Source organism: Haliotis cracherodii, unplaced genomic scaffold (genome assembly GCF_022045235.1).
Source record: "Haliotis cracherodii isolate W230 unplaced genomic scaffold, xgHalCrac1.p SCAF_10, whole genome shotgun sequence".
Classification (NCBI taxonomy): domain Eukaryota; kingdom Metazoa; phylum Mollusca; class Gastropoda; order Lepetellida; family Haliotidae; genus Haliotis; species Haliotis cracherodii.
Window position 1 is genome coordinate 34,036,206 of NW_027266265.1, and position 23,194 is coordinate 34,059,399.

The following is a 23,194-nucleotide window of genomic DNA, read 5'->3' on the forward strand; positions in this document are numbered from 1 at the left end:
ATCATATTGAACACTCAGATTCGGAACACATATATATTTTACACGATGTCCTAATGTGGTGTCACACAGAAAACTATAATTTGTACATGTACTATTTATTAACAGACGTTTGCGTGTGTCAATGTTTCAGTATTTTTTGCAAATATTTTAACATTTATCAAAACAAGTGTTGGAATACGATAACCAATCATAACTCGTGTCCTTATCATTCACGGTTACTCACTCAGTCATAGTATTCCTTTTGGATCTTTATGCTTTATAACATTCTGACATCGGTATGGAGAGTCAACTAACTTTAAACAGAAAATCTTTTTTTATTTTCATTCGCATAAAACATTGTCTCCAACATCCACACCATAAGCTTGTCTAAATCACGTTACACACCAACTATATTTCTGTCCAAATGCAATTACACGTGCAACCATTCCTTCTGATTACTGTTGACGACACATCTTTAGGCATCTATACACAGACACTGAGACGCAATGAAAGCTTAAGGCACAACCGGAGTCACAGGCGCCATGTCATCTGCCTCTGTAGTTTCGCCATCAACTGCTGCTTCAATACTACCCTCTTCCTTCCCTTTCTTATGCTCAGGGCCAAGGGCAATCTCCCCACTGTCTGGAAACTCATCAGGTTGATGGTTGTTCTCATGACCTTCACCTTCAGCTGTTTCTCCTCCAGTGGTCAGTCCTTGTCTTTCTGGTACCTCATCTGCCCCGCTTTTGGGGTTGTTTTCCTCGTCTTTTGCATTAAAGTAATACTGACATGTTGTCCGCCCACCGACCGAAGGGAGGCAAGCATAATATTTGCAGCACCTGTTGACAGCGTTGCAGTCACTTCCGACAGTTCGACACTAAAAATAAACCAAGAATTATTTCATTTATATTACAAGTATATGATATAAGCGAATATGATAGACGAATAACGACAGAAGCCGCAAGAATACTCATATTGTTATATTGTTTGATATTCACCTTTGACCTTGATATGTATTAGAAATCCTGATTACTTGAGTTTAGTGCTGTACTTTCGCTCTGACGTTTCCAAATAAAGTAATATGTAGTGGTATTTTGTTGGAACAGTGTCCCAACCTGGTGATAGATTGTGGAATGTTTATACATGCAAAATCCAAGTCCACTTTTCGATTCTGACTATACTGTAAGTACGTGTTTGTGAATGACTATCACATAGTGATGACATCAGGCGTTCGCGAAAGGGTGGGCATTTCATGCCCCATCTTTGGCATCCGCCTCAAGCACAGGCAAAGGCAAAGCAAGTCCAGTAAAAACGGGAACATAACGGTGAATTGCATCGGACAAGCATTACACAACCACAAGGTTTAAGTTAAGTTAAGACTTTAACTCTGGACACATACTCGATGGTCTTTATAACAGGTGTTTATTACGTGATGTTTAGCAAGATAATCCTCCAAATTTTATCTTGTAAAAAAACAAATGACATGATCATGATGACGTCAAAACATGTCTGCACTTTCTAATATATATTGAACGAGTGAAAGTAAACTTCACGCCATATCGCGAATAGAGAGTTATATGACAGTAAAACGGCATATAAATTCATTATTAAAATCATAAGTAAAAGAAGTAAGCTGTTTTTAGCAAACATTATTTTTATCTCTCGGCAGTGATACCAAAAATGGGCACATTGTAGCCATGGCTTATATGCAATACTCGTAATTCCTTAAAATAAAATAAAATTAGTTATACTGTAGTTATTAAAAACATAGTATGTTTATCTCGCTTGAAGACGTGTATTTGACAAGGATTGATAGTGTGAAGCACAGATGCTTTGTGAGCCACGACGAAACGTTCTGATCAACTTAGCATATTGCACCAAGTTAATACATTACTGAACAATATCAGTGCTTTGGTTATTACTCTCCAGATTTTACTGGAGATAATTTTCATGTTACAGTAAACTACGGTTATAACGAACTCAACGGGACTAGTAATTTTAGTTCGTTATAACCGTAATTCGTTATAAGCATATATACAGCATAACTACAGCATATAGTCGGGACTAAAAAGTTAGTTCGTTATATCCGTTAGTTCGTTATAAGCGTGTTCGTTATAACCGAAGTTTACTGTACATTTAAATGTTTTAAATCTATGTCTTAAAAGGTTATTCTACACCACACGTCACTGCACCCCTGACAACACAGCAACATGTGAAGACGATGAACAACGAACTGCAGGGGAAAATAATTGTTTTATTTTAACTGCATTGATTTTATCGTGGTCCTATCACGACACTTACCTGTGCGTTATCTGCGCTGCACCTGTACTGACCATTGCTGTATTGACACTGACCATTGTTACAACACGTACGGAATGGATTATTGGGGGTGCAAGTTTGGGATTCAGGAATACACTAAAACAAACAATAATGTCATAATTAGTCGAAACTCTGTTTGTTGTTTGACGCTGTTCTCAACATTCCAGCTATTTGACTTCGGCTTGTAAATAATTGAGCCTGGACCAAACAGCGCAGTGATTGATGTTATGAGCAACGATCTACGCCGTCTGGGTACGATGACACGCTACCAAGCAAGTTACAAAGCCTGACCACCCGATTCATTAAGACACACTGATCACAAGTATATCATGCTAGGGTCCAATTAAAATGGGGAATCAGCACAGGAACAGGCGCTGTTATTAAGAAGTGAATGATTGAGTATACTGTGTCTGCTTAAAGCAATATCCCAGCAATATCCCGGGGCGGGAAAACCAGAAACTGGCTTCATACATCGTACCCATGTGGTGCATCAAACCCGGTCATTTTGTAGAGACAAGTTTTCACCACCAGCTGGTGTTAGCAAGTCACTTGGCAAATGTAAAATAAATACGGTAACGGAAGAATTTAGGCAGTCAACAGTGAGCTGTTGATCCCCTAAACAACATGACTAAAATCTATGGGAAGATATTTAGTAGCAAACCCCCTCTCACTGTTTAACATGATGCATGGAATCATAATCGATTTTCGTGATAATGTTACCTGTCCGTTCCCTGAGCTGCAGGTGTACTGTCCGTTGTTGTACTGACACTGTCCGTTGTTACAGCATGGCATCATGGGGTCATTGGGGGTACATATCTGGTACTCCGGCACGCACTAAAATGTTACAATGTTTAATGATTACCTCATATTGATACAGTATGGTGCAGCTGATGGATAAGGTGCCAAAATAAAAAAAATAAAAAACATTCATATTTTGTAAATTAACGTGTGATAGACTGAATTAGTTTTAACGCCTTCAGCAATGTTTCAGCAATATTCCAGCAGTATCACGGTGGGAGAAACCTGAACTGCACCCTGTTCCCATTTGGGGAATCAAATCCGAGCTTTCGTCGTACAAAGAGAAACCTTTTAACCTCATGGCTACCATGCCCACTCCTTTAATATAAGTTTGTTACGCAGTGCTTACCCTCCTGAGGGAATATGGAGTCTTTGTTTTATTTTCTTATTTTCATTGCGAGAATGATATATATTTATTTGTTTGATTGTCCCGAAAAGCCTCAATATTCGAGCTACATAATGTTGGCCTTTAAATAATCGTGTCTAGAAGAACAAAACCAGTGGTTGATATTATGAGTAATGTCACACACCATCCGGGTACGAAGACACGCTACCAAGCAAGTCACCGGGTCTGACCACCCGATCATTTAGTCGCCCTGACAAGAAGCACAGCTTGCTCGGGTCCAATTACAATTTAGAGTCGTCATGATGACAGGTTCTCTCATTGGCAAGTGACTGAGTAAGTATAATGTCAGGCTGTCTTGAGCAATATTCCAGCAATATTCCGGCGCGGGAAAACCAGAAACTGGCTTCATATATCGTACCCATGTGATGAATCAAACGCGGTCATTTTGAGTGACAAATCACAGCTTTGACCACAAGCTTGGAAAAGCAAGTCACTTGACAAGTATAAAATAAACACGGTAACGGAAGCTTTAAGGAAGTCAACAGTGAGCTGTTGGCCTCCCAAACAACATGACTAAAATCTATGGGAAGATATTTAGTAGCAAACCCCCTCTCACTGTTTAACATGATGCATGGAATCATAATCGATTTTCGTGATAATGTTACCTGTCCGTTCCCTGAGCTGCAGGTGTACTGTCCGTTGTTGTACTGACACTGTCCGTTGTTACAGCATGGCATCATGGGATCATTGGGGGTACATATCTGGTACTCCGGCACGCACTAAAATGTTACAATGTTTAATGATTACTTCATATTAATACAGTATGGTGCAGATGATGGATAAGGTGCCAAAATAAAAAAAATAAAAAACATTCATATTTTGTAAATTAATGTGTGATAGACTGAATTAGGTTTAACGCCTTCAGCAATATTTCAGCAATATTCCAGCAGTATCACGGTGGGAAAAACCTGAACTGCACCCTGTTCCCATTTGGGGAATCAAATCCCAGCTTTCGTCGTACAAAGAGAAACCTTTTAACCTCACGGCTACCATGCCCACTCCTTTAATATAAGTTTGTTACGCAGTGCTTACCCTCCTGAGGGAATATGGAGTCTTTGTTTTATTTTCTTATTTTCATTGCGAGAATGATATATATTTATTTGTTTGATTGTCGCGAAAAGCCTCAATATTCCAGCTACGTAATGTTGGCCTTTAAATAATCGTGTCTGGAAGAACAAAAACAGTGGTTGATATCATGAGTAATGTCACACACCATCGGGGTACGAAGACACGCTACCAAGCAAGTCACTGGGTCTGACCACCCGATCATTTAGTCGCCCTGACAAGAAGCACAGCTTGCTCGGGTCCAATTACAATTCAGAATCGTCATGGTGACAGGTGCTCTCATTGGCAAGTGACTGAGTAAGTATGATGTCAGGCTGTCTTGAACAATATTCCAGCAATATCTCGGCGCGGGAAAACCAGAAACTGACTTCATATATCGTACCCATGTGATGAATCAAACGCGGTCATTTTGAGTGACAAATTACAGCTTTGACCACCAGGTATGAAAAGCAAGTCACTTGACAAGTATAAAATAAATACGGTAACGGAAGCTTTAAGGAAGTCAACAGTGAGCTGTTGGTCTCCCAAACAACATGACTAAAATCTATGGGAAGATATTTAGTAGCAAACCCCCTCTCACGGTTTAACATGATGCATGGAATCATAATCGATTTTCGTGATAATGTTACCTGTCCGTTCCCTGAGCTGCAGGTGTACTGTCCGTTGTTGTACTGACACTGTCCGTTGTTACAGCATGGCATCATGGGGTCATTGGGGGTACATATCTGGTACTCCGGCACACACTAAAATGTTACAATGTTTAATGATTACCTCATATTGATACAGTATGGTGCAGATGATGGATTAGGTGCCCAAATCAAAATATAAAACATACATATTTTGTAAATTAACGTGTGATAGACTGAATTAGGTTTAACGCCTTCAGCAATATTACAGCAGTATCACAGCGGGAGAAAACAAAACTTAGCTTCACAATGTACCCATACGGGGAATCAAACGCGGGCTTTTGTAGTAACCACACGGTTACTATGCCCGCTCCTTTAATATTCATTTTTCACATGGTGCTTAATTACCCTCCTGAGGGAATATGAAGTCTTTGTTTTAATTATTACTTGCATTGTGAGAATGCAATATATTTATTTGTTTGGGTGTTGTGAAACGCATCATTATTCCAGTTACATCATGGTGGCTTTTAAAGATCGTGACTTAAAACCAGTGGTTAATATTATGAGAACGCCCCGCGCCGTCGGGGAACGAAGACACGCTTACAAGAAAGTCACCGAGTCTGACCACCCGATCCATTGAGTCACCCTGACAAGAAGAATAATTTGCTTGGATCCAATTACAATGCAGAATTGCCACAATGATCGTTGCTCCCATTGGCAAGTGACTGAGTGAGTATGATGTCAGGCCGTTTTTAGCAATATTCCAGCAATATCCCGGGGCGGGAAAACCAGAAGCTGGTTTCATCCATGTAGTGAATCAAACCCGGCCATTTTCAGAGACAAATACAAGTTTTCACCACCAGCTGTTATAAGCAAGTCATTTTGCAAGTGTAAAAGAATCACGGCAAAGGAAGATTTTAGGCAGTCAACATGAGCTGTTGATCCCCTAAAGAACATGACTAAAACCTATGGGAAGATATTTAGTAGCAAACCCCCTCTCACGGTTAAACATGATGCATGGAATCATAATCAATTTTCGTGATAATGTTACCTGTCCGTTCCCTGAGCTGCAGGTGTACTGTCCGTTGTTGTACTGACACTGTCCGTTGTTACAGCATGGCATCATGGGGTCATTGGGGGTACATATCTGGTACTCCGGGACACACTAAAATGTTACAATGTTTAATGATTACTTCATATTGATACAGTATGGTGCAGATGATGGATAAGGTGCCAAAATAAAAAAAATAAAAAACATTCAACGTTTGTAAATTAACGTGTGATAGACTGAATTAAATTTAACGCCTTCAGCAATGTTTCAGCAATATTCCAGCAGTATCATGGTGGGAGAAACCTGAACTGCACCCTGTTCCCATTTGGGGAATCAAATCCCAGCTTTCGTCGTACAAAGAGAAACCTTTTAACCTCACGGCTACCATGCCCACTCCTTTAATATAAGTTTGTTACGCAGTGCTTACCCTCCTGAGGGAATATGGAGTCTTTGTTTTATTTTCTTATTTTCATTGCGAGAATGATATACATTTATTTGTTTGATTGTCGCGAAAAGCCTCAATATTCGAGCTACATAATGTTGGCCTTTAAATAATCGTGTCTGGAAGAACAAAACCAGTGGTTGATATTATGAGTAATGTCACACACCATCCGGGTACGAAGACAAGCTACCAAGCAAGTCACCGGGTCTGACCACCCGATCATTTAGTCGCCCTGACAAGAAGACAGCTTGCTCGGGTCCAATTACAATTCAGAATCGTCATGATGACAGGTGCTCTCATTGGCAAGTGACTGAGTAAGTATAATGTCAGGCTGTCTTGAGCAATATTCCAGCAATATTCCGGCGCGGGAAAACCAGAAACTGGCTTCATATATCGTACCCATGTGATGAATCAAACGCGGTCCTTTTGAGTGACAAATCACAGCTTTGACCACAAGCTTGGAAAAGCAAGTCACTTGACAAGTATAAAATAAACACGGTAACGGAAGCTTTAAGGACGTCAACAGTGAGCTGTTGATCTCCCAAACAACATGACTAAAATCTATGGGAAGATATTTAGTAGCAAACCCCCTCTCACGGTTTAACATGATGCATGGAATCATAATTGATTTTCGTGATAATGTTACCTGTCCGTTCCCTGAGCTGCAGGTGTACTGTCCGTTGTTGTACTGACACTGTCCGTTGTTACAGCATGGCATCATGGGGTCATTGGGGGTACATATCTGGTACTCCGGCACGCACTAAAATGTTACAATGTTTAATGATTACTTCATATTGATACAGTATGGTGCAGATGATGGATAAGGTGCCAAAATAAAAAAATAAAAAACATTCATATTTTGTAAATTAACGGGTGATAGACTGAATTACGTTTAACGCCTTCAGCAATGTTTCAGCAATATTCCAGCAGTATCATGGTGGGAGAAACCTGAACTGCACCCTGTTCCCATTTGGGGAATCAAATCCCAGCTTTCGTCGTACAAAGAGAAACCTTTTAACCTCATGGCTACCATGCCCACTCCCTTAATATAAGTTTGTTACGCAGTGCTTACCCTCCTGAGGGAATATGGAGTCTTTGTTTTATTTTCTTATTTCCATTGCGAGAATGATATATATTTATTTGTTTGATTGTCGCGAAAAGCCTCAATATTCGAGCTACATAATGTTGGCCTTTAAATAATCGTGTCTGGAAGAACAAAACCAGTGGTTGATATTATGAGTAATGTCACACACCATCGGGGTACGAAGACACGCTACCAAGCAAGTCACCGGGTCTGACCACCCGATCATTTAGTCGCCCTGACAAGAAGCACAGCTTGCTCGGGTCCAATTACAATTTAGAATCGTCATGATGACAGGTGCTCTCATTGGCAAGTGACTGAGTAAGTATGATGTCAGGCTGTCTTGAGCAATATTCCAGCAATATTCCGGCGCGGGAAAACCAGAAACTGGCTTCATATATCGTACCCATGTGATGAATCAAACGCGGTCATTTTGAGTGACAAATCACAGTTTTGACCACAAGCTTGGAAAAGCAAGTCACTTGACAAGTATAAAATAAACACGGTAACGGAAGCTTTAAGGAAGTCAACAGTGAGCTGTTGGCCTCCCAAACAACATGACTAAAATCTATGGGAAGATATTTAGTAGCAAACCACCTCTCACTGTTTAACATGATGCATGGAATCATGATCGATTTTCGTGATAATGTTACCTGTCCGTTCCCTGAGCTGCAGGTGTACTGTCCGTTGTTGTACTGACACTGTCCGTTGTTACAGCATGGCATCATGGGATCATTGGGGGTACATATCTGGTACTCCGGCACGCACTAAAATGTTACAATGTTTAATGATTACCTCATATTAATACAGTATGGTGCAGATGATGGATAAGGTGCCAAAATAAAAAAAATAAAAAACATTCATATTTTGTAAATTAACGTGTGATAGACTGAATTAGGTTTAACGCCTTCAGCAATATTTCAGCAATATTCCAGCAGTATCACGGTGGGAAAAACCTGAACTGCACCCTGTTCCCATTTGGGGAATCAAATCCCAGCTTTCGTCGTACAAAGAGAAACCTTTTAACCTCACGGCTACCATGCCCACTCCTTTAATATAAGTTTGTTACGCAGTGCTTACCCTCCTGAGGGAATATGGAGTCTTTGTTTTATTTTCTTATTTTCATTGCAAGAATGATATAGATTTATTTGTTTGATTGTCGCGAAAAGCCTCAATATTCCAGCTACGTAATGTTGGCCTTTAAATAATCGTGTCTGGAAGAACAAAAACAGTGGTTGATATCATGAGTAATGTCACACACCATCGGGGTACGAAGACACGCTACCAAGCAAGTCACTGGGTCTGACCACCCGATCATTTAGTCGCCCTGACAAGAAGCACAGCTTGCTCGGGTCCAATTACAATTTAGAATCGTCATGGTGACAGGTGCTCTCATTGGCAAGTGACTGAGTAAGTATGATGTCAGGCTGTCTTGAACAATATTCCAGCAATATCTCGGCGCGGGAAAACCAGAAACTGGCTTCATATATCGTACCCATGTGATGAATCAAACGCGGTCATTTTGAGTGACAAATTACAGCTTTGACCACCAGGTATGAAAAGCAAGTCACTTGACAAGTATAAAATAAATACGGTAACGGAAGCTTTAAGGAAGTCAACAGTGAGCTGTTGGTCTCCCAAACAACATGACTAAAATCTATGGGAAGATATTTAGTAGCAAACCCCCTCTCACGGTTTAACATGATGCATGGAATCATAATCGATTTTCGTGATAATGTTACCTGTCCGTTCCCTGAGCTGCAGGTGTACTGTCCGTTGTTGTACTGACACTGTCCGTTGTTACAGCATGGCATCATGGGGTCATTGGGGGTACATATCTGGTACTCCGGCACACACTAAAATGTTACAATGTTTAATGATTACCTCATATTGATACAGTATGGTGCAGATGATGGATTAGGTGCCCAAATCAAAATATAAAACATACATATTTTGTAAATTAACGTGTGATAGACTGAATTAGGTTTAACGCCTTCAGCAATATTCCAGCAGTATCACGGCGGGAGAAAACAAAACTTAGCTTCACAATGTACCCATACGGGGAATCAAACGCGGGCTTTTGTAGTAACCACACGGTTACTATGCCCGCTCCTTTAATATTCATTTTTCACATGGTGCTTAATTACCCTCCTGAGGGAATATGAAGTCTTTGTTTTAATTATTACTTGCATTGTGAGAATGCAATATATTTATTTGTTTGGGTGTTGTGAAACGCATCATTATTCCAGTTACATCATGGTGGCTTTTAAAGATCGTGACTTAAAACCAGTGGTTAATATTATGAGAACGCCCCGCGCCGTCGGGGAACGAAGACACGCTTACAAGAAAGTCACCGAGTCTAACCACCCGATCCATTGAGTCACCCTGACAAGAAGAATAATTTGCTTGGATCCAATTACAATGCAGAATTGCCACAATGATCGTTGCTCCCATTGGCAAGTGACTGAGTGAGTATGATGTCAGGCCGTTTTTAGCAATATTCCAGCAATATCCCGGGGCGGGAAAACCAGAAGCTGGTTTCATCCATGTAGTGAATCAAACCCGGCCATTTTCAGAGACAAATACAAGTTTTCACCACCAGCTGTTATAAGCAAGTCATTTGGCAAGTGTAAAAGAATCACGGCAAAGGAAGATTTTAGGCAGTCAAAATGAACTGTTGATCCCCTAAACAACACGATTAAAACCTATGGGAAGATATTTAGTAGCAAACCACCTCTCACTGTGTAACATGTTGCGCGGAATCATAATTGACTTTCGTGATAATGTTACCTGTCCGTTCCCGGAGCTGCAGGTGAACTGTCCGTTGTTGTACTGACACTGTCCGTTGTTACAGCATGGCATCATGGGGTCATTGGGGGTACATATCTGGTACTCCGGGACGCACTGAAATGTTGCCATGTTTAAAGATAACCTGAATTCGATACAGTGTTATGTAATCGTACATTATGTATTAGGTACCGAAACAAAATATAAAAAAAATAAAGATATTTTTTAACTGGTGTGTGTGAGTGGGTGAGTTTGATTTTAGCTCTGCAATAACAATATATATGGAATATCTCGGCACGAGAAAACCAGAAACTGGCTTCATACATCGAACCCATGTTGTGATTCAAACCATGGACATTTTGAATGACAAATCATAGCTTTCAGCACCAGGTTTTAAAAGCAAGTCGCTTGGAAAGTGTAAGAGAAACAAGGCAACGGAAGCCTTTAGGCAGCCAGTAGTGAGATGTTGATCCCCCACACAACACGTCTAAAATCTGTGGGAAGATATTCAGAAGCGAATAATTTCTCACATAGTAACGTGTTGCATGGAATGGCAATAAAGTTACCTGTCCGTTCCCTGAGCTGCAGGTGTACTGTCCGTTGTTGTACTGACACTGTCCGTTGTTACAGCACGGCATCATGGGGTCATTGGGGGTACAGGTCTCGTACTCTCGGACGCACTGAAATGTTGCCATGTTTAAAGATTACCTGAATTCGATACAGTGTTTGTGTAATCGTACAAAATGTATTAACTACCGAAACAAAATATAAAAAATAAAGATATTTTTTTAACTGGTGTGTGTAAGTGAGTGAGTTTGGTTTTAGCTCGACTATAACAATATTCCAGGATTATCTCGGCACGAGAAAACAAGAAACTGGCTTCATACATCGAACCCATGTGGTGAATCAAAACACGGCCATTTTGAGTGACAAATCAAAGCTTTCAGCACCAGGTATTATAAGCAAGTCGCTTGGAAAGTGTAAGAGAAGCTTTAGGCAGCCAACAGTGAGATGTTGATCCCCAAAACAACACGACTAAAATCTATGGGAAGATATTCAGTAGCAAATCATCTCTCACATAGAAATATGTCGTATGGAATCGCAATAAAGTTACCTGTCCGTTCCCGGAGCTGCAGGTGAACTGTCCGTTGTTGTACTGACACTGTCCGTTGTTACAGCATGGCATCATGGGGTCATTGGGGGTACAGATCTGGTACTCCGGGACGCACTGAAATGTTGCAATGTTTAATGATTACCTCATATTGATACAGTTTAGTGTAGATGATGTCAATCTATAGAAAAAAACATACTTATTTTGTAAATTAATGTGTGAGTCACGGCGGGAGAAACCAGAACTGAACTTTGTACCCCTTATGGGGAATCAAACCCGGGCTTTCTCGTGTCGAAGCGAACCTTTCAACCATTGCGTGAAACATGAATATTAAAGGAGCGGGCATGGCAGCCACCATGTCCACTCCTTTAATATTCATTTTCCACGCTGTGCTTACTCTCCTGGGGGAATATGGAGTCTTTGTTTTAATTATTACTTGCATTGAGAGAATGGTGTATATTTACTTGTTTGCCTGTCGTGAAAAGCCTCACTAATTCAGCTACATAATGGTAGCCCTTGAATAATCGTGTCGTGAGGAATAAAACCAGTGGTTGATATCATGAATAATGTCCCACACCATCGGGGTTCGAAGACACGCTACCAAGCAAGTAACCCAGTCTGACCACCCGATCCATTAAATCGCTCTGACAAGAAGCACGGTTTGCTTGGGTCCAATTACAATGCAGAATTACTACGGTGATAGGTGTTTTATTGGCACAGGAATGAGTGAGTTTAATGTCAGGCCGTTTTTAGCAATATTCCAGCAATATCCCGGGGCGGGAGAACTAGAAACTGGCTTCATACTTCGTACCCATGTGGTAAATCAAATCCGGTCATTTTGAGTAACAAATCAAAACTTTCAGCACCAGGTATAATCAGCAAGCCACTTGGAAAATGTAAGAGAAACGAGGCAACGGAAGTCAATAGTGAGCTGTTGATCCCCAAAACAACACGAATAAAATCTGTGGGAAGATATCCAGCAGCCAATCATCTCTCACATAGTAACGTGTTGCATGGAATGGCAATATAGTTGGCTTTCGTAATAAGATTACCTGTCCGTTCCCTGAGCTGCAGGTGTACTGTCCGTTGTTGTACTGACACTGTCCGTTGTTACAGCATGGCATCATGGGGTCATTGGGGGTACAGATCTGGTACTCCGGGACGCACTTAAATGTTACAATATTTAATGATTACCTTATATTGATACGGTATGGTGTAGATGATGCATTAGGTACCCAAATCAAAATATAAAAACATTCGTATTTTGTAAATTAATGTGTGAGTCACGGTGGGAAAAAAAGACCTGAGCTTGTACCCATTGTACCCATGTAGAGATTCAAACCCGGTCATTGTGAGTGACAAATCAAAGTCTTCACCAACAGTGTTATTAGCAAGTCACTTGGCAAGTGTAAAAGAAACAAGGCAACGGATAATTTAAGGCAGGCAACAGTGAGCTGTGATCCCCCAGACGGCATGACTAAAATCTTTGGGAAGATGTACAGTTGCAAACCTCTCTCATGGTGTAACATGATGCATGGAATCATAATTGACTTTCGTAATAATGTTACCTGTCCGCTCCCTGAGCTGCAGGTGTACTGACCGAAGTTGTACTGACACTGTCCGTTGTTACAGCATTGCATCATGGGGTCATTGGGGGTACATATTTGGTTCTCCGGTACGCACTAAAATGTTGCAATGTTTAAAGATTACCTGAATATTGATACAGTGTGGTGTATTCGTACATGATGTATGAGGTACCAGAATTAACACACACAAAATATTCATATTTTAAAAATTAGCATGTGAGTGAGTGAGTTGGGTTTCAAGCCGCTTTCAGCAATATTCCAGTGGGAAACCAGAACTGAACTGCACGTTATAACCATGTGGTAAATCGAACCCGGGCTTTCGTCGTAATATGTACACTACATGTAAGCGAATCGTTTAGCCACTAGGCTAACATGCCTCCTTCTTTACTATTCTTTTTTATCATATGGTGTTTAGACATTTGAAGGAATAAAAATTCCTTGTTTAAATAAATATTTGCTTTGAGAGAACAAGAAAACCCATTCGCTACCTAAGTTTCATTTCAGAAATCAGTCACCATCCCCATCTTTATTATCACTCTCATGGGTGACATATCATTCGGACGTCTCATTTTAGAATAGGTTATTTCGAACTGGACACAAAACGTAGCATCGGGAGCGAATGGGTCCATGGCATATTGTCAACAAGAATGGAAATATAATACACTGGATATAGTAATCGTTTATGGCAACTTAACTATCCGTTCCCAGCACTGCACATGAACTGTCCGTTACTGTACTGACACTGCCCGTTGTTACAACACGACTTGAGCGGGTCGCTGGGACTACATCTTTGATTTTCAGGAATACACTAATAAACCCAACAGTAAGCTGAGCTGGTTACAACTTTCCCACATTTAAAATAATGAAAACATGTGAGAGAAATTGTTTATAGTTAACAGTATTCCAGCTTTATAATGGTGGTCACCATACAAACCAGAGGTCGATAGCACGATCAACAATGCATTCTGTCTGGATACGGTGGTGTTTATGCTCAGCCAATTCATACATCATGACGATTCGGTCCCCATTTTAGTCAAATCTTAAGAAAAGCATTGCAGACTAACGGCTGTTATAAGAAGGACGAACACAGCAGGGTGTGTCGTTTTCATGAGCATATTAGTAATTAGAATGCATGTAGGTGAAACCCTGTTAATCCGGAAGGTACCATTCCAAGTAAAACCGTTCGAATTATTACATGTTTGGACTAACGTATAATTTGGTAAGATAAGAATGTATAGTCATTTCGTAAAATGGCTGCGATCTCTAGTCATTTGGAATTGCTTGGTTTCACTGTCGTCAGATAATCAAGACTATGTGTCTCACCTGTCCCCTAGTGCTGCAGGTGTATTGTCCATTGTTGTACTGACACTGTCCGTTGTTGCAGCATGGCATCATGGGGTCATTAGGGGAACAGGTTTGGTACTCCGGGACACACTGAAATGTTGCAATGTCTAAAGATCACCCGAATATGATACAATGTGGTGTATTCGTACATGATGATTATGTATCTGAATATAAACATACAAAATAGACATGTTTTTGGTAATTCGTGGCGAGTGAGTGAGAAGGGTTAACGCAGCCTTCAGCAATATTCCAGTGGGAAACAAGAACTGCGCTTCGCATTATACCTATGTAGTGAATCTAAAACTGAAACCTGAATGTTTGCGAATCTAGACACGTGACATCAGATATTAAACAGCTGTAATTATTTAACTAATTTTTGTAAAACTACACTTAATAAAACAAGTTAGGATCATAAATATGTTTTCATTTAATTGTGCTCAGTCTTCACTGCAAAACATATTCCTTAACATACACATGACCCTTAACTTGTTTTGTTGAGTATATTTTCTATTGTTTTTATATATATAAACCTGGAACACATTTAAATTTACGGAGCTATTTATTTACTGTTTTGACAAAAGTATTTTTCAAGTTTGTACATGAGCTGTTTTTTAACAACGCATTTAAATACATTACTTACCTGCATTCAGCTGCGTTTTAAATTACAAGTCTATATATATGTATATTTGTAAGTTGAAACAAAACATTCAACGTCGAATATTTCGACCGATATGTTTCATTCATACCATCAGGGAGAATCCCCTGCTTTGTGTTTTGTTTGTAATATATTGGACTGTGCACTCGAATTGCAGGTACTTTTTATTTCCCTTTGCTTACCTGATTGGATTCCTGACAGGTAGCAAAGTTAGAACCAGGTTTGTATGTACACTCAGTGTTCCCACAACACCTTATTGATCCGGGTGTGCATAGACTACCACTAGTTAAGCACTGAAATGTATAAGATTGGGTTAGAGACGGTGAATGAGCATGTAAGTTGGGTTCAACAGCTTAGTGATATTATGCTTAATCTGGGAGGAAATCCCGAAGGGATGCAAGTCTTAGACGTTTACCCCTTTGGTGAAACCCACGAGCACTGAATGGTGCTTGCAACTCTAGAAACACAATCGGGGCGAACAGCAATTCGAACCCACAATCATAGGTTTCTGGCGTGCCCAAGGGACGCAAATCTGCACTGTCAATTTCGACGCCATTGATGACTGGGCCACTCGCGTCCCCGGATTCAATTTGCAAATGTCTCTGTGGGAATATGGGCGTCGAACGAACTGCAGCCGTTCTGCTTGACTCTTTTACTTGAATTTCGAAATCTAGGCAGTGTTAATGGCCAGTTTTTTTCACTTGAGAGTTAAAGGCTTGTTTGTTGTTGATTTTGACTTTTTGAAGGGAGGGGCAGGCCAATTTATGATCAATCAATTTAAATGTGATTGAAGCTTTAAAAACCTTACATATGCGTCATTATAGGCACTTGATACGCACCAGATTGAGAAATTCTTAATATTGATGCTCAGCTGTTATTTGGTTTTAGGATATACAGAAGTACTTTACTATTTATTCGTATTTGGACTAAGGAATGGACGTGTAGTTATATCAATGCATACTGACACCTTTGAAGAATTGGAACAATGCACATACCCCACCAGCTGTTCTGCATACATATCCGCTTCCCTCAAGTGTGCACAGACCAGTGTTACAGCACTGCTGGTTTGAGCCCGGAGAGCAGGGTTGAGACTCAGGCGTACACTGAATGAAAGAATCATGGACTGTTGACTAGCAAAACAAAATAATTCGTATTTGAAACTTCATCGGTTCTTGATGTGACATTTTTTAAACAATTTACAAACTAGAATTGATGTTCCCGATCTGTGTCAATGCACAACGTTATACATTAACATGACAAAATGAACGCACAGCTTTTAGACAATTGTTTTTTTACATATCTGTAAATCTATAAACATATTTAAATACAGCTCTCCAACGGCATCATTATTATCCAAATGATCTTTGGGACGTGTCTGTTACTCTTTAACTAACTTTAACCTTTAACTTCACCAACTTAAACTATCGATTGTTTAATTATTTGCTGGAAAAATGTATTAGTGTCTGTATCGAAATGTGGCTTCTAAAATATATTTATTAATGTATTCATCGAAAAGGTAATAATCAACATGTTCTGATCATTCAAATGTTCAAATATGTTGACACAGAGAACAAAATATTCATATGCTAAACAAAACAGAAAGGGGGTTCCATTGTGACCTGTATATACCACATGCTACTTGGATCTTCTAACCTTTCTATATGACTCGCTGCCCATCGGCAATGAAACACAAATGTGATAATAGAGATGACAGTTCTCAAAATAATATTCATATTCACTTCTCAACCTTAAAACAATGCGAAGCAGTAGTGGAAGACACAATATTGCCTACCAGTTGTCCATTTCCTTGGCAAGTGTTTCCAAACCCAGAAGGCGACCTCGTACATTGGTATCCAGGGCAACATTCATACGTTGCATAGCATGCCATGTTGACAGGGGTGCACTGAAATATGCAACACAGTCGTGTTATAAAGGACGCAGCTGAGGGCATGTCGGCAACAGAACAGGTTTATCAAAACAATGTACATATATACCACAGTTTGGTTCAGAAAAAATAAGCATTTCCAAGAAAAGCTGGATGTAAGTGGATACATGTCATTATGAATATTATGATAGTTGAGGGTTTCAGTTATGTGTGAAGTAATATACCTTCAGAATCGGTTAACTGTTCACACATGTATTCTCCTTATAGAATCCCTGACATGTCACATCATTAATAACCTTTAATATAATTTCTTCCTCGAAAAATGAAAAGCAGTGGGTAAGTTACTTAATTTCAAATATAAGCAAACACGCTCCTGTTAGTCAAATATCTATGTAGTCTTCAGTAAAATTCAAAGGTGAAGCGGGCCGCTATGGTTAATTGATTTATTGAGAATAATTTCACGCCGCTTTTAGCAATATTTCCAGCAATATAACGGCAATAAAATGGGCTTAACACATTGTACCCATGTGGGTACTCGAACCCGGTCATTCAGCGTGACAAGCGAACACTTTAACCACTAGGCTAAACCACCACGCTCTACTTTGGTGAAGCCCATTAGCAAGGTTAATGTGCTGATGGACGAACGACCAGAGGATACAACTCACATATGTACTCTCAAAGATCTCGTCAACCACCTTCAAGTCTCATGGACTAACGACCAGAGGATACAACTCACATATGTACTGTCAAAGATCTCGTCAACGACCTTCAAGTCATCTCCAAGAGCTCCTGACTTTGGTGAGGTTGAGTTTTCGGCGGCTGCCACACCACATACAAAGAGCAAAACACACAGAACGCCTGGCATCTTGTCCTGGAAATATATATAAAATGTTAACATGCAAATAGTAAACGTCAATGCCCGAGAACAACCAGAATCGATCATCCGACGAAACAAAACAGGCAAAATAGCAGTGAATTTTACGTCGCGATCAACACAATTTCAGGAGGTTGGTAAAACGAATTTGGAACAACGAAACATCGGCACCTGATGCCAATCAATCAGCACGGTCGCCAAACTTGATCCTGTTTAGTGGACTATTACGACATCCTGAGGAGACATGATGACCTATTATTACTCGAAACTAACAGGGCTGTCTGTACACCTTGAAAAATAATCTAAAATGTGATTTTCTATCTTATAGTGAGTGAGTGAGTTAGCATGGTTTTACGCCGCTTTTAGCAATATTCCAGCAATATCACGGTGGGGGACACCAGAAATGGGCTTCACACATTGTACCCATGAATCGAACCCGGGTTTTCGGCGTGACGAGCGAACGCTTTAACCACTAGGCTACCCGACCGCCCCTTTCTTTTTTATAGATGTCCCCAACGATATAGTTTACCTCATAGTAAGTTTGTAATACATTTTACGTCAGGTGAATTGGAAAGAATTGCAAATAGTAGTACGAGAGTGAATTAGAAACATATTACTGGTATGCATATTCTCAATGCAAAATTATTGAAGATCAGTAGTTGCTTTTAAGGTTATTTTAAGAACAATGTTAATATTAATTATAGAGAAGACATTTTGTAGCTATCGACATGATTTATTTTGATAAATTTAGTTATTGCATTAATCTAAATTTTGCCAACAAAAACATCAATCAATGAACAGGTACTGGGACTTTTGTACAGTACGTAATCCCATGAAATAACAGTTCAGAATAATATTAGATATTCTGACAACATATTTGTGTGGCAACATAGACCAACGTGCAACACGCCCCTATGCGAGTATATTTACCTTAATAAGTGAAAGTTACAAGGGTTGGAGAACAGGCACTAGCTACTGGCCTTTTAAAGCCAGCGCTGAACAGTAAGATAAACATCATTAAGAGTTGTAATCAGATAATGTCGTCACGATGTCAGACGCTCCCTTTGAAACATTACTTTGATTGTACCAGATGCAATGTATTTTGACATTATCCATTCAATCTCTCTCATCATTGTCACTAGCGCCGCCTACTTGTTGGTATGATAGAACTGCATGTACACTTAACAGTTTTGATGGCAATTAAAATTATTTACTTTTTAATAAAAAGTGATATCATATAAAATATCAGTTAAACATTAATCTTTTGAGATTCATTAACATTCATAATTTAATAAGATAGTGATATGATGCAAAACTGCAATGTATTTTGGCACCACTAATTCAATCTGCATCATTATATCAATTTTCAGATGTTATAAGCAAGAGTTAAAGTGTACATGTACCGTTAATTTACCATTTGTGTTGTTCAATAAACAGTATGACATAATATATCAATGATGAGAGGGGAACAGAGACAGATCGATATCACATTGGTATATTATTTAAGAGTCTGTGGAAGTACAGCATGTGGAAGTATACAACATGTCGGCATATAAATAAAATATATGTTTGGATTAACATGTATTATATATTATTTCTTGTTATAGGTATTATTTTAAAAGCTTATGGCCCCGTTTTGTAACACACCAGAACCGCTCAATGTGTTATCATACACGCACATGAGGCACAGTGAAGTCACACGAAAGGTTCATCAAATATTGTTAAAAAGAACTAAATCGGTTATTACTTTATTGATGAACATTAACAAACTCTTTTTTCAAATGTTGTATACTTGGCCCACGGCTTATGCCCGAGGCTTCAGGTAACGTAATAAGCTTCATTGCAAGCTGTCGTTAGTGAATGTCACTGATCGTGTCAGGGAAGCGGTCCGTGTTATACATACTATTATACGCGGCGTCAATTGCAGATATAATCATAACATCTGGGTCCAGCTAAGTCGCGATGTTACACAATTTACCAATTACAAATTGACATAAATTATTGCCTTGCTGGAAGATGTGTAGTTTCTGTAGATATCAGATGGCCTGTTCTGTATAAAAAGGGAACGGGCACGTTTTCTGTATCCATATCCTTCTCATAGACGAGCATACAAGGTAAGGGTATACAGTTGGATTCATTGATATCTTGTTTTATTATGCCTCAAAGTGAGATTGACCAATCAGAGAGCAAAACTACTAGCCCCATATGAACCCGTATACCGTAAGTAAAAATCAAAGATAGTTGTAAGAGGCGACGTCATCGGTTGTTGAATTGCGTAGATCGATGTTCATGATGTCAGTAACTGGATTGTCTGGTCCGGACTCCATTATTTACAGACCGCCATCAGCTGAAATATTGCTGAGTTCGGTTTAAAAAAAACCCCCAAAACATAAAAAAGCACAACAAAAAGACACTCATAATCATAAAACTTCTGCGTGTCTCAATGTTTATGGTATTAAATAAGATTTGTGTTGGGTAAAGCGGTCGCATGTTCTTTGAAGGGAGTGATTCAGAACATTATCAACTGAACTTTCAGGCTAAGAACTCGTCAGCAACCATGAATACCGCCCGGACTGGTGTCTTCCTCCTCCTTGTAGCTGTTGCCATGGCTCGACAGGAGGCGTATTTAGTGGGTGTTGTGAGTACATCTTAAGTTACCATTTCAAAAAACGATGTCTTTAACAATATGTAACAAGCCTGCATCTATTTGATGCTTGGCCAATTAGTAGTGAGTGTGTAAGTGTGCTTTAGACAATCTTTCAGTTATATCACGACATGTTAACATAATGTGGGAGGGAAGACTTTCATAACGAGGGTTATTTAAGGGGTGTACCCCTACACCGACAACTGTTGCGTGTTTGACCACTGAGCCAGCCGTACCGCCGATCAATATTTAGAATTTGTTTAAGACTTGGTTCGATGCAAGAACGCTTCTTGTCCCTGTTACTTCGGGTGACCAAGACGTCAAATCGCTATTATGAGTTGCGTCTCTTGGGCACACCAGAAACCGATGGATTCTAATCCTGGTTCGCCCCGATTATGTTTCCAGGTTTGTCAGCGCAATACAAGTGATCTTGAGTTTCCCCAAAGTGGTAAACGTCTGAGACGTCCGGCTTTCCTCCCACATTAAGCTGACACGGCGTGATATGACTGGAATACTGTCCAAAGCGGCGTTAAACCCAACTCACTCACTCACATATGATAGTATACATTTACCGCTATACATGTGTGCTAAAGTCATTGATGTTTTCTGGTTGTGTCAGTAGATGTGGTACGTTTACTTGATGGTATTTTATGTTTTGAATTAATTTTATTATTTAGTCAGAAGTTTGGATGGTTGAAATAATTGGGAGATAAACAAACTGTGTTGCAGTGTAGAGCTAGGTTATCTTTAGGCTTAATTTGGAACGGCGATAAGGAAATATCAACTGTAATGTTTATCCTTTCAGTGCAAGAATATGTGGCAGAGATGTGAGATGGGAAACTCCAACGGTTGCTGTGCTGGCCTCTCGTGCCGGGGAAGTAACGGAGTAACGAGATGCGAGAGAAACTGGGGTAACGGTGGGGTAAGTATTCATACTGAACATTTCTAAACTGTTCTACAGATTGTACAAATGCACCCATGCTTACGATACATAATATGTAATCAGTATTAGTTAGAAGCAACGAACCTCTTATGACTTATGATCAAAATCGTTGTAGGGAACTATAGGCATTAAAACATGATTAACTGCCACTGTTGGGAATGTGGAACACGTTAACGACTTTTTGGTACATCCTCGGTGAAGTGCAGAGGTGGTTTGCATACTACAATCATGTTAATGAAGACACTCTGGGCGTACACTAATAAAACAAGAGTCATCAGGAGATGACTTATCCCCCATTATGGGGCAATTCAGAAATGAAGTTTGGCTGTTAATACCCCACTTTTGGTTCATTGCCATTGGATACCTTCAGTTCACTTAAGCAAAGCTAATGCTGTTCAGTATTTTTTGATATCCCAAAATCATCAAAAGGCACTCGTTCACCACCCTACTGATCTGTACCGACAGTTTTATTCAGAAATGTTCAAGACTTTTGGCGTTCTGTCCTGGAAACGAGTACTACCCTCGTCATTACAAAAACATAAAAACAATTTGTTTAACTATCCCAAATTATCAATAGGCACTTCTTCACCACTAGACTGATCTGTATAGCGAGTTTCAACAAGAAATAGTCAACGGTTTAGGAGAAACGGGAAACGGGCGGACGGACGGACATGCTCTTCGTTATATCGCTAAAAATGTGGTGCTGAAATGGGTTTAACGACGCTTTTGTGTGTGCATTTATGTGTGTGGCTGCTTGTTCTAGTTCATCCATGCAGACTTAGGGTGTTATAGTGCTAGCCCCCTAAGGGTTCTGTTAATACTCAATTTATGGTTCCTCTGCTTTTATTTCAGTGCCGCAGCCGTAATGAGGAATGCAAGATTACCGGTGAGAACTCCATGAAATGTTGTGAGACCCTTCGTTGTCAACCGGGACCAATGAACAAAAAGATGGTGTGTCAGTAACTACATTTACCACCTCTTTACCAGCAATCACATGATCACAGTTTATACTTGTACTAATTGAGTATGACTAATAAAACGTTGTGTTTTTTAAACTGCAGTTGTTGTGAAATGAGAAAATACCCAGTGGCTGGGCTTGCCGTCTGTGTCGATGTTTGACGTCTGTGGCAATGCATGATTTCAGTGGGTCAGTTTGAATTCTATTTCTGCTTTAACATCCTGGTAGTTGGATGGTTGACCGCGTTAGGCAGCTAAACTCCTGAAAGTTTCCAGAGCTTTGGTCTTGTCCCACACTGATGCACCTGTAGGACAAGTGGTAACTGCTTAGGCATGTGACTTAATTCGAAATGAGTCTTTCAGCAGTGAATAGGTGCTCGGTAGGATATGGTAATGTGATATGGATGTTAAGCTTCTAGCGTCTCACAGGCATCATGGATTGTATGATCCACAGGGAGCTGAGAAAGAAGTACACACTGATCCTCTGACCGGGCTGAAAATGTAGGCTTTGATTACGCTACGGGCGTGGATTCGGCGCATTATAAATATGCACATTAACAATAATATTATGTCCGTGATAATGTTTGCGTCTTTGCGATGCGTTACATAGTCCTTTGTGTCGCTTAATGGTATTTAATCGG

At 39.9% G+C, this 23,194-nt stretch overlaps 2 protein-coding genes across 2 annotated transcripts; one reads left to right on the forward strand and one right to left on the reverse strand.

Annotated features, from left to right (window-relative positions):
• Positions 1-493: 493 nt before the first annotated feature.
• LOC139453733 (neurogenic locus notch homolog protein 1-like) lies at positions 494-18,000 on the reverse strand. The gene is made up of 21 exons (XM_071235202.1): positions 17,872-18,000; positions 17,043-17,153; positions 16,246-16,353; positions 15,433-15,543; positions 14,575-14,685; positions 13,947-14,059; positions 13,522-13,531; positions 13,234-13,347; positions 12,718-12,831; positions 11,669-11,782; positions 11,121-11,234; positions 10,558-10,671; positions 9,510-9,623; positions 8,421-8,534; positions 7,333-7,446; positions 6,245-6,358; positions 5,197-5,310; positions 4,108-4,221; positions 3,019-3,132; positions 2,281-2,394; positions 494-856 (listed from the first exon to the last, which is right to left on the reverse strand). The coding sequence occupies exons 1-21, from the start codon at positions 17,998-18,000 to the stop codon at positions 494-496; spliced, it is 2,538 nt and encodes an 845-aa protein (XP_071091303.1).
• A 2,566-nt stretch (positions 18,001-20,566) lies between these two features.
• On the forward strand, positions 20,567-22,559 carry LOC139453102 (uncharacterized). Its single transcript, XM_071234730.1, has 3 exons — positions 20,567-20,647; positions 21,459-21,575; positions 22,449-22,559. Exons 1-3 carry the CDS (start codon positions 20,567-20,569, stop codon positions 22,557-22,559), a joined length of 309 nt encoding a protein of 102 aa, XP_071090831.1.
• The last annotated feature ends 635 nt before the right edge of the window (positions 22,560-23,194 follow it).